The sequence below is a fragment of the Aquila chrysaetos genome, chromosome 19, assembly GCF_900496995.4.
Source record: "Aquila chrysaetos chrysaetos chromosome 19, bAquChr1.4, whole genome shotgun sequence".
Classification (NCBI taxonomy): domain Eukaryota; kingdom Metazoa; phylum Chordata; class Aves; order Accipitriformes; family Accipitridae; genus Aquila; species Aquila chrysaetos.
In genome coordinates, this window is record NC_044022.1 from 10,404,697 (window position 1) to 10,417,197 (window position 12,501).

Consider the following 12,501-nt stretch of genomic DNA (forward strand, 5'->3'; position numbering starts at 1 on the left):
CCTGGAGCAGCCCTTGGCTGCCCTTCCGCTCCGACCTGCACCCAGCGGGTGCAAGGGAACCTGCGGAGCGGGGCTGCGGCTCGCTAAGCGTAAGGAACGCGAGAGGCATCCCAGGGCAGGCGGCTGAGCTCCGCCGTCCCCCCCCCCCCGCCCCAGGACGAGCCGTGCCCCTCCTGGGGGCGGCCCCTCGGCGGGCACAAAGCTCGGCTGCCGCCGGTGGAGCTCTGTTCCCCCGGCCCGCTGCCGCCGCTCCTCCCTGCCGCGGGCGCCGCCCGCCGCCTCCGCAGCTCCCTCCCTCCCTTCCTCCGTCTCGGCGGGCGCAGGGCCGGGGCATGGAGGCGGCCGCTGCCGGCGCGCCGCCGCCCGGTGCTGCTGCTGCGGCGGCGGCAGCCGCTGCTCGCGGGTCTGAGCCGCCGCCCGGGGCCGCCGCCGCCCCTCCGCGCCGGCTGCTGGCGCTGCTCGGGGCCAAGCTCTGCACCTGGTGAGTCCGCGGCCACGGCCCCCCCCCTCCCCACCCCGGCCTCCACGTGGAGCCGGGCAGCGCCGGCCTGCCTGCCCCCGCGGCGGGGGGGGCTGTGCCGCGGGCCGGGGTCGCCCGCCGCCACCCCGGGCGGCGGGAGGGAAGGAAGGGAGGAAGGGGGAAACAGTCTTTGTGTCCTTGGCCGATAAGGCGGTGAGGATGCGGTGGCTTATCTGTGCCGGCGGGAGAAGCCGGGTGATGCCCGGCCCGGACCCAGCGCCGCCGTGGGGCACCGGGTGCGGGCACGGGGTCGCTGCTGGGAGCGGGGCGTGGGGCTGAGCACGGCTTTGGACCTTCGGGCGAGCCTTTACAGGCCGTCGCCCTGGCAGAGGTGAGGCCGGCGGGGTGCGGGCGGCAGGCGGCGGAGTTTTGGCTTCCGCTAGTGGAGGGCTGCGGGGAGAGGGTGTTCTGATAGCCGGGCTGCTGTGGAAGCACAGCCGGGCTGCAGCCCGTAACTGCTGTTGTGCGAGAGTGTGAAGAGTCACTCCAGCTAAGATAAGTGTAGAATTAGTGAGTGAAGTATTTGATTTTGTTAAACTGAGAGTGTGATCCCACATATGTAGACACTTGATTTTTTTAGTAATTCTGGCTTAATATTTTCCTGTTTTCCTATTTTTTCTCTATTTTTATCTATTTCCTATCCTTCTGTACTTTTATCTGTTCTGTACACTTTTATCAACATTGTCGTGAGGAACAGGTCATGGGGGGCAGAGAAGATAACAGAACAAAATAGCTGAGATGAGGTGTGGAGTCCAGAATGACCAATATCCCCTTTCCCTCCTTCCTTGAATCAGCTTAGGACAGAGACCCGTTTAAGTATATAACTTAAAATGCGAGCACTGGTTAAGCATGGAAAACTTGAGGAAAAAAATCTGCCAAGTTGTGCAGGCATCGCATACGTCCCAAAGCTGGTACTTGCAAAGCACTGCCTTTCGTGAGAGCAGAACTACCTCCTTTGACTTCCAGCCTGCAAGAGCTACTGTTCACTCACAGCTTTGGTTTCCATCTGAGGGAAAAAAAAAAAAAAAAAAATCCCTGTTTAAAAGGCTTTTTGGGGGCTCTAGGTTTGGTCTCTAATAACTATTGCATCAGATATCCTTGGCTGACAAACAGGAGGTGCTGGCTGTCCTGCCGGCCTCCGCTCATAAGCCGGAGTCTGGTGACTGGACTGTGTGGAGGTGTGTGCTGGCCAAGCAGAGTCTTATTCCAGAGGCCAAAGCCTGCCTTTCTGTTTTGGATATAAGTTTTTCTCTTTTCATTCCTCCTGCCTGTCAGGAATGCCCAAAAAGACAAGATAGGAACTTGTTGAACTGTTCAGTAACCTCACCTGTGCTTGTAGTTTTGCCAAAATGTTGCCAGAGGGCTATACTAAGTGAATCTGTTGGTGGTACTTGAAAGAAAATAAAGAGCTCTCACTGACTTTAGCAAAGTGTTGTCTGAGATACTGAATTGCTGCTTTTTTTTTATTTTTTCCTCTTTTTTTTTTTTTTCCCAGGTGGCTGGAGGCTCAGCCACTTCAGTTTTGTTAGAGGCCTTTCTGAATCATAGGAAGGTTTAATACTTGTATGTAATAAGCTAGGGTTTTTTTTGGGGGGGGGTAGAAGCAGTAGAAGGTATGCTTTCTGATTCTTGAAACAAAACAAGTCTTTTCTGTTTCTTACCTTTTACAAATTAAATTGAACTCAGTTTCAAAGCAGAAGATTGAAACACTAACTTCTAAAAATGTTAGTTCTTAAAAATATTGGTTTCCTGTCCTGAGCTATCTGCTAATCATATTGGAATATGGCTTCAGTCTGAAGCTGCATTTTCCTTTAACTACTTGCATGAAAATGTGAGATTATTCAAATGAAACGGTCTCTTCCTCCCCCCACGCCCCATTCAGGAAGGATTCATTAGTTAAAGCTGAAGTGCAGGTAAATTCTTTGTGAAGAGTGTTGCCAGGCTTTGCCTGTTAGTGTTTAACTGGTGGCATAAACAAATTTAATTTTTGAAAAGCTATATTTATTTTAATTTAAAAAATCACATTAAAATTATAGGATTTATTAAACTAATAGCCAATAAAATTGTTAACTGTGGGCTTATTAGACTTTCTTTGACTTCCTCAGATAGAGTCTCTGATTGTATTTTAATATCTAGGGGTATTTTTCTTTGGCTCCATGTGAATGCGGAAGAAAGCCAGCCTGACTTTCTCATGATGTCAAGAGCCGCACGTTGTTCAGCATTAGCTCTAGATCAATTTGTGGCAAACTTTCATTTTCTAAAAAATCCCCAAATGACTACTAGTTTTGCTCATAGCCATAGATATAGCTAGCTAAGATATGGTGGCTGAAGGGAGAGGAGGAGTAATTTCTTAGCAGCCAACCACCAAGCAGTAAAAAACAACAAAAAAGCCCCCCGAACTGTAGAACTAAAAGCCCATTTCAGACCAGTTGCCTTGTGTCAGCTGAGAGTCCGAAGTGATTTACTCCTTACCAATGCATTAAAAAAAAAAAAAAAGCAGACAGAATCAAGTTCTGGAACAGAAAAGTTAATATATTTCAAAAAATAATGATAAATTATTAATAAGGAAATTGTCATCGATACTCCTGTCAATACTGGAATGAAAGGAAACTTATGTCTTCGAAGTATTTTTCTTGTAAGAAATTGTCTTGCAAAATGAAACCAATAGGATTTAAAGTTTGCTCTCAAGTTTTACAGAGGGTCAAATACTCTTTTTAAAATTTGCTATGGGACTTTAGTGGGCACTGAAATAATAAGGCTCCTGAGCCCATATTTAATGAGGGTCATCTTACTTTGTTCAAACTGGTGTCTTGCTGCCTTGAGCCCAGTGCATTGCACTGGGAACACGGTGTCACCTTCGCAGTTTGAAGAAATCCATTTTGACACCTTGGCAAATGGTGTGAGGGGAAACCATTGCTGCTTCCTGCTGAGGCTCGCACCTGGTGTTGGGGGGGTGGTGTGTGTGTGTGTGTGTCAAGGCAAGAGGCTGTTATTTTACATGCAGCTGAGAAAGTTGCCAGAAATGTAGTGTTTTGGGATTCACAGAAGATGTTTTTTGAAGGCAGCCTTCCACTGTCAGTGAACGATGTGTTTATGTGGCTGTTTTGATCTTAACGTTTTGAATCTATTCAGGGAAGAAAAAAATCACTGAATTAAAATAGAGAAAAATAAGGAATGAGGCAGTATGAAGCCTGCTTGCCTTATCAGATGCCTTTGGTGCTGTAGAAGTAAATGCTGCAGGACTGCCGAGACATACATTAACTAAATAGCAATGGTTGCTGGTGCAGTAACCACTAAGCAAACAGTTCTGTAGATTCTGGACCTGTGTCTCTTCCCATATGCAAAAATGCAAGGAGATAATTCCCTGGGTACTTTAAACTGGAGAAAGTTAGTTATTAGAAAAGCTGAGGATTGGCTTAGTGGAGTTATTCCACTGCAAGAGGGCAATTGGGTCTGTCTTGTTTTTAATAAACGATGGTTGAAGCTGATCAATTGTTAGCAAATTTGAATGGCAGTAGATTTTCCCCCTTTACCCTCTTGCTGGAACACAGTGACTATCCAGTTTGCCAAAACATTGGGCACGTAGAGTCCAGGCCTCCCCTATAGAGAGGGTGCTGTAGTTCAGGAGAAGCAAAGCTACCCCCTTGCATACCATGTCCTGGAGGAAAATGTTTAAAACCTTCCCCCCCGCAGAAGTCCATGTTAAACAAGCCAGATGCTTGTGGAGTAGTATTTATTGCCTGTGCTTCTGCCCGTCTGTGGCACCCACCACCTAGGAGATGGGTGAAGGGGAGTCTGCATCCAGGAGAGCAGGGCTTCTGCTGACCAAGGTAGCTTTAACCTCTCCTGGTAATGTATTGATGAGCGCAATTCATTTTGTGGACTATGCAGGCTTTACAGCTTTGCTCCTGTAAAATTGCAGCAGTTCTGCCCAGTCACACCTCTGCTCAGGTATGATCCCCACTTCCACACCCTCGTCCCAGCTAGTCCAAGCACAGGGTGAGTTTAGTCCAAGTCCTTTAGCAAGCTAAAGGCTTGCTCTGTGCCTCCTGCACTGAGGGTAAAGAAGAAATATTTTCTGCTAGTTTGGAGCAAGAAACTCTTTATTTGAATAATAAAAAGTATATATGTATTTTTTAAATCCCTGAAACCACGTTTTTCATGTGTTGTTCACCACATTATTTCTTCCTTGACATTTCAATGGATCTTCTGTGGTCTTACCTCCTGCAAAGGAGCCAGAGTTCACAGGGCAGGCAAAGGGTGAGCTGGAACCATCGTTCATGCTTGTTTGAGGGAGGAGGTAGACTCATCCCTGAAATTTTAGCTAACGTATGTTAAATCTTCTTAACAGCACCTGATTAAATTAATTCTTTAGATGAAAGTAAAAAGACATTTCTGCATCAGTCAGAATAATCAGCCAGAACTTGTCACGATCATTGCTGATTTGTTCACCAAATAGTGCAATCAAATCTTTGACCAGAATAAATAGAAGTTCAATATAATAGAAGTGAGGTAGCTTCAAAGTTTGTTGTTTTTTTTTCTTTGGGTTTTTTTTGCATACAGATACATATATATAAAAAATACATGTATGTGTTTATATATTATGTATGTATTTATGTAAGACATGTATGTATTTTACAGCACCATTTATAGTTAATGCTGTGCTATAAAGTAGCCATGATAAATTTCTAGCTGAAATATAGTCTCTGTCGCTTACTTAAGCATTCAAAATGCTAGAAATGAGAATGTTCATTCTTTCATGCACCAGAGTGGGTTATTCACATGAGGCTGGATAGGACCTTACAAGATTGTCACATGAAATATGAATACTTAAAGTGTGGATATGCACCATTGCTGTGATTGGCAAGACAAGCTGTAGCAATATGTGGGGCGTGAATCTCTTAGAAGTGCAGCATGGCTGGACTTCACAGAGATCTGCTGTCTCATCAAAATGGACTTGGAGAGAAAAATGTGCCTAGCAGCATTTTTAAAGTCAGAAGAGCTTTGGTGTCAGGCTGAATTGAAAATGAGATTCATGCAGCTGAATTAGAATCTGTGCAAAGGAGATATCTCCCTTCCAAAAGGAGAGATGGACTGTATGATTGTAGTTGGCTTTAGCACCCCTGAACACACCTTTCTCATTGCCTGACAGCTGGATTGCACAGCATAGCTAGGTGAGCTGGTATTTACTACATTAAGGTCACCCATGTTGGGAAAACAACCAGTGTTACTGTCATGTGGTGTGCGTGACATGTGCGTGCCCTGCCAGAAATCATCAGGGAGAGATGTGGGCACAAGGCAGGTGCAGAATCCTGATGGGATCGTTTCTTTCCTTGCTTGATTACTTTGAGTAGGAACAAATGAATCAGTTGTGCAGACAGTTAAATTCTCATCAGTAGTCTTCAGAGTAAACAACTTAGATGTGAACTTTGCAGACCTGTACAGACAGCACAGCACTGAGCCCCTCTCACTGCATATTGTGAGTATGCAGGCAGAGACGGGTGGTACAAATCTGCATAGCTCCACTGGCAGGGAAAACAGCAAGCCAAAAGATACACAGCAATCTATGTGTACCCCTGTTTGTCTAGGAGCCTCTGGAATAGTTCACTTTCTATTAAGGGAAGAATTGCTACTAAAAGAGCATGAGCTTCCCCACCCACCCTGCCCAGCTGTGGGTTGGACTTAAAAGGGGTTGTAAATGCTAACATGATCTTTGGCCAAAATGTGTTCTTAACTCCATTCTCAATTACAGCAGGGTATGATGGAATATAGCAGAAAAAAAATCCACAATAAGTATTAATTATAACAATTCTTATTTTAAGAAAACATTTTTTTACAATGAGAACAATTAATCACTGGAACAACCTCCCCAGGGATGTGGTGGAGTCCCCATCACTGGAGGTTTTAGAGATGTGACTGGACAGGATTCTAGGTAATCTCATCCAGGCTCCCTTTCCCATGAAAGGTTGGACCAGATGATCTTTTGAGGTCCTTCCAACCCGGGCTGTTTGTATTTCCTCAGCACTGCTCAGCTTAGGGTCTCAGCTCACTTTCAAAGACTCAGGTCTCAGAACGGCCTGAAGGCAGTCATGCCTTATCTCCATGTTGCAGATTTCTTTGACCAAAGTCAACACGGGATTCAGTGGAGGACGAAGGATTTAACTCAGGCCATGTGTAACAAAACCTCTCTGGATGAGAATAGATCCTGCCATTGGTTTGAGCCTGCCCAGGTGAGCTGCTTGAAGATCCTTGCAAATTATTGCAGTCTCCATCACTGGCGGTTTGAACTGGCCTCACTTCTTATATGGCTGTCATGAGCTTAGGCTAGATCTTCTGTGTAGACAAAACCCTGCTTACCGGTAAATCAGAACAACATTGATAGGGAGTAGAAAAAGAATAGTGTCAATCTAAAAAATGGCATTTTCCCTGAACAACTAGCAAATATTTTTTTAAAACCTTGAATGTTTAATTCTAAGCTTACTGTGTTGTCTTTTGTATTCACAGGCATATTCTGAAAACAATAATTCTGGGCCAGATGCTCTCCTTGTTTATCTGTGGGACTGCTGTTACAAGCCAGTATCTAGCAGAACAATACCAAGTGAATACTCCAATGTTTCAAAGTTTTATCAACTATTCTTTGCTGCTTCTAGTTTACACAACAATGCTGGCATTTAGGACTGGTATGTGAAATATGGGATGGGAGATTCTGGTTCATAATTTTTTTTTTTCTTGTCTACGTTTCAGATTTTGGAACTAAAGAACTCAATACTCATCCTAGTTTTTTAAAGTTCCTGCTGAAATTCCTGCTTTGTAATAACACATGGAAATGAATTTCACAGGTTAAATATGTATTTAATTTGATTTCATTTCATATCTGTATAAAATTATGTGCTCTTTGGTTTCAAGTCCTATGTTATATTAGGGAAAATAGGCTTTGTTGTAACATGCTTCTTTACCAGAGGCCATTCAGTAGTCGTCCTGTTCTTATTAATTTACTCTTTAAACAACTCTGGTCTTGTGGTTTTTTTCCCTCATGTGGAAGAATTTCTGTGCCTTTCACCATTTGCATTGTCTCCTCCCAGGCAGCATTTTGCTGTTATTGTATCTTTCTTGAGCAGGGGCAACCGAAGTTGAACATCTCAGTATTATTTATGCTTCTAAAAAGCATACAACAACATTCTGTGCAACTTTTGGTTGGAAAGAAACTCATATTGATTGCTGATTTCTTCTAAACAGGCAGTGACAGTCTTTGGCAAATTTTGAAACAGAGGTGGTGGAAGTATATTTTTTTGGGACTGGCTGATGTTGAAGCGAATTACATGATTGTAAAAGCCTACCAATACACGACCCTCACAAGTGTGCAGGTAAGAACCGATCTCTCTTTTTGAACTGTTGCTTTCATTGCAGTTTTGGACCAGTTTCTAAAATGAGATTCATAGGACAGACATGGAAGCTATTTAAGCCTGAAAAAACTTTCCGATATCTATTTTCTCCCTGCGGTACAGGGAAGAGCATCCTGCCTCATGAATAACATTTCCAGGAAGCAGAGAAAATTGGCTGGTATTACCCAGTGCCAGCTCTTGAGCTGAACTCTAATTATTTTGATAGAAAGCACTTCTAAGAGTTTGCTGACAGCCACTCAGGGTTTTTCTCCTGACACAAAGATTTACGACCAGGTAACACTCACACAGCACAGGTTCTTGCTGATGAGAGCAAGGTAGATCTCTTGCCTAGTCCTAGAAGCTGTGGGAGGCATTGTGAGATGTAACCCCACACGTGAGGACATACTGATAGTTAGCTGGTGTTGCTGACCATGCAGTGAGGGACCAGCCCTTTTGCTTTTGGATGTGGCGCTTCAGTTCAGGCCCCTCTCTGGAAGAGATGGAAGGGAGGTCAGCGTGCCAGGCTCCTGAAGTGACAGTAGATGTCCTGTGCAACACCAGTGCTTGGTGCTGCGTCGTTGCACTAGGATAAATCTTGGGTTCTGAAATAGCTCTACGAGCAGGAGGGCTAGGGCTGGGGTTTCTTTGTCACCCTACACAGACATAAGCGGCTGGAATGTTGGTGCCTTCCTCCTGCTTCCAGCTGTATGCTCCTGAGCTTGCACAGCCAAATCCCATGAGCAAACTGGCTCAGGGCACTGAGTAAAGTCACGAGTAAACCCTGCCTTTTGCTGGACTGTTGGCAAGCGGTGTCAGGCCCAAGTTAGCTCGCTGTGTGGCTCCACAGCTGCTGCTGGAACAAGGTGGGGGACGATGCAGAAGCAAGGAGGGAGTGTATCTGGGGCCATGCCAGCCTGTGCCTGCTCTTACTGGTGGTGGATCTGTGGCTGCGGTCATGGCCCCACTTACCTGAATAGAAAAATAACGTACCATACAGAATTGGCTGTTAGTTGGAAAGGAGCGGTTAGGAGTCAAACTAACCAGGGTTAATATTTAAAAGAATTACCTGTAAAGCAATAAACTCCTGTGGTCTGGGCTCCCTTTAGAGAACTGCAGTAACTTTTCTTTGCACTACTGAAGACCAGTAACATGTGTCTGTTGGATTATTATTGTTACATTTCCACTTCATACTTATGTGTTATGACTCATTGGGCCATTAATTTCCTTACAAATAATGCCTAAGAAATCAAAGCTTTAAGAGACATTTCAGTCTCAGGATCATGTTAAGCTGATAACTGAGACACTGTTTGATCATATACTTTACAGCTGAAAAAGCCAGGACTTTGATCCAAGTTCTCAGAAGTAGTAAAGCTATTCCCATGATTTCTTTCATAGAAATTAAGAATAGATAGAGTAGGTTGTCCTGTCCGGTTGCCAAACTCAAGCATTTGCTGAACCTTTTTTCCTTGTGGTAACCTTCAGACTGATGCTGCTTTGTGTCAGTTCAGTAATTGCTAATTTGTTGTAACTGCCTGTTGTCGTAAGGTTTCTTGCACATTCTCTGAAGTCACCAGTTTCTCACCACTGTCAGAAATGAGATACAGGACAAAAAAATAAGCCTGTGATTTGCTCTAGTGCAAGGCATTTGCTGTCTGTCAGTAGCAAGCAGTTCTGCAGCTACATCAGAACCTGTGGTTCGGAGCACCCAGCCTGATGGCTTGTCTGCAGTACTGGCTGTGAGTGGATGCCCAGGGAGCATAAAAGCAATGCAGGAGTATATGGCACCTTCCTGAATACAAGGTAATAGCTGTTAAAATGCTGGCTGGCTGGAACTTCAGCTCAGCCCTATGGAACTTTTCTTCAAAGATAAGTTTTCTCAGCTCAGTAGGGAACTTCCATGTATTTTCTCACACATGCACACAAGAACAGAACTGATTTTCCTTTAGTTATCGAATACCAGATTTGCACGGAAGGGGTTGGGAGATTTTTAACGAGATAACATTGGGATGGCAGCTCTCATTTCTCTGTAAACAAAGAAAAAGACTTTGGTTCACAGCTGAACTCTTTCTGTTTGGCTGTGGCTGAGGCAACGCCATGGAGACTTCTTGCTGCTGGTGTCCTGTCTTGTGGCACGACTTGACTGTGCTGTTGTTTGACCACATACGTCATGGCAAAAAAAAAAAAAAAGCAGCATAGCTGTGGTTTCATGTTGTTAACATGCTAGTGGGCACAATTAGCATTTGCTCTGTAGATAATTTAAGTGGAGGCATTTTATAGGCTGCTATTGACAGAATAGCAGCTGCTGGAAGAGTGTTAACCTCAACAGAAGAAAATGCAGGATGAGCCCCTGGGGCTCAGCTGGAGGCTGCCCTAAGGGAGCCTTGCAGGGTAGCGAGCAGGATGAGCTGTTGAGCTTTCTTGCTCAGAAAGCTGTCTGGAGCTGGCAATTATAAGCAAACCAGTGACCTCCAATAGTCTATGATAATTTATTAACCATATATTAATTAATAATTTACTTGCCCTGCCTTTAAAACCTCCTATAAACAGTGTGGCCAAAGCCTGGCTTGAGTCAAAACATTTGTAAATCAAATCACCAGGGTTTTTTTTTTTTCCCCTTGTAAAAATACAGGCTAGAATTGAATAAGATGAGAGTTTGCTGAGGCTCTACTGGCAGTAGTAATCAGCACTGCAGTACTGCTGTGAATGTCATAAAACTTGAATAAATACACTTTATTCTTTTAAATGGTTCCATTGATACAATTCATTGCAGTATTACATCTGCTTTGCACCTCTTTGATCTTGATCCCATACAGAAGAGAGCATTTTCCACCAAAGAGCTCTGTAACATAGTAGATGAAGGGAAGCCAAGATCCAGGAGTTGGAAATCAGATTTCTTCTGACTGTAATTGAGTATAATTGTCCCCTGCAACAGATTACCAGAGCGTGTTCTTCACGCCTGTGTGTCCTGGCTGCAAGTCCTCTAACCAGGATGCTGGAGCTGTACAGTATGTTATTGGTCTGGATGCAGCAATTCCCCATCTGGCGTTCCTGAAAGAGCTTCTGGCTCATTATGTACTACTCCCTTACATCCTAATTAAGAATTTTTTTTTTTAAAGGGTTTTTCTTCTACTCTTTCTATTTGGGTTGAAAAACTGCTTGGAGGTTGGAAAGCTATGGGGTAACATCTCAGTTAATGGGGAAGTGAAAGCTTACTTATTAGTAGAAGAGATGTCTACTACCAGGGAGGTATACATTTTGCTTTCTAATGTTTGCAGTATTTCTTGTTGTTTGATACTAGTCAAAACAGTCAAATTTGGAGGAAATGTTAGAAGGTTTTTCTTGAGGTAAGAATAGAGAAGAAAGAAAAGGTAAGATAGAGAAAAAGGCCTATGACTAGATAGAAACTCGCAGCATGATATTTTTCAGTAGAGCAAAGTTGTATTGGAATATGTGGTATCACTTATTAGGACTTGTGTGGTTGCAGTGTCTCATAATACAGTACATACAAGTGCTTTTGAGCTTTACAAACTGGACAAGCTGGAGGCAATCCAAGGAGCAAAGACAAATAGATGGATTTAATCTGTAATAACTTCCCTTCATGCTATGCTTGTAAGACTTTAATATATGCAGTTATGAACAAATAAAACCAGACGTATCGTAAAAGTCTTATGAGTTTGGTTAAAACCCTCGGGGACAACGGCTGAACTAACGGAAGCCAGCACAGAAGACAACTGCAGTGGTGCACTTAGGCAGGCAGAGGTTGGCAATGAACGTTAAGGACTAAGGGCTCTTGTCTTGATTGTAATGATTATGGCCCAGTCCTATTGACGTGGACCTAACAATTTGTAGGGACTTCAAGAGGCCAAGATTTAAGGGCTGACATTTGAGAGTAATTTGTGAGCAGTCTTTGGAAGGCTGACTGTATGTTCTGCTGTAGACTGTTCCCTTACACAGTTTCATGGTGCTCTAGCAAGGCAGGTCAGAAAATACACCCTTTTTTTTCCTCCAGACAAATTCAGAAATAAAGTCTGTTTTGTTCAATTAAATATTAAACCAATTATGATTAGCTCAATGTTCTTGGTATTATTTGATTATTCTAGAACATTATGCCCATCTTATGCTGTGGCATATTTTTCTGTATTAAGTACACAGCTAACTCTTGATATTTTCTGTAATAAAGGAGAATGGGTGGAAGATGGGTGAGTCTAGCAGCAAGGCAGAGAGACAGAGGATTTTAGGAACATACACAGAGGGGATAATAAGGAAAGAGAAGTCAGTGTCACTGCTTGTTATGGAGTGCAGCCATCCTTGAACCATAGCTGTTCAGTCTGCTCGGGGCAGTGTCTACAAACACATCTGAAGTGCTTTGAAATTCCAGCTGCCTTGTGTGTCCTGCTGCTGGGGCGGGGGTGAATTAGAGTGGGTTACCTACTTCTGATCAGTCGAGAGTCAGCTCTATCGGAGTAATGAAAAAGCACTGGTGGCTTGTATGTGCTTTTGTGGGAAGCTGGAAGATTGGGAAGGTGACTTCAGGAAAGCTGTTCTTCCCTTCCTGTCTTCCTTCTACCGATTTTTGCACATGGCTTCCAGCACATGTAC

At 44.0% G+C, this 12,501-nt stretch overlaps 1 protein-coding gene across 4 annotated transcripts in view; it reads left to right on the forward strand.

The window, feature by feature from the left end:
• The first annotated feature begins 258 nt into the window (after positions 1-258).
• The window catches only part of SLC35F2 (solute carrier family 35 member F2), a 32,269-nt gene continuing 20,026 nt past the window's right edge, over positions 259-12,501 (forward strand). For 2 of the 4 annotated variants that reach the window (XM_030043130.2, XM_030043133.2), the window contains exons 1-3: positions 263-481; positions 7,025-7,200; positions 7,757-7,884. In XM_030043130.2, coding sequence (XP_029898990.1) covers positions 333-481; positions 7,025-7,200; positions 7,757-7,884 — 453 coding nt within the window. In that variant the 5' untranslated portion in view covers positions 263-332. Of the gene's footprint in view, positions 482-6,671; positions 6,751-7,024; positions 7,201-7,756; positions 7,885-12,501 lie in introns of those variants that run through there. The other 2 variants (XM_030043132.2, XM_030043131.2) reach the window with 2 other exon arrangements.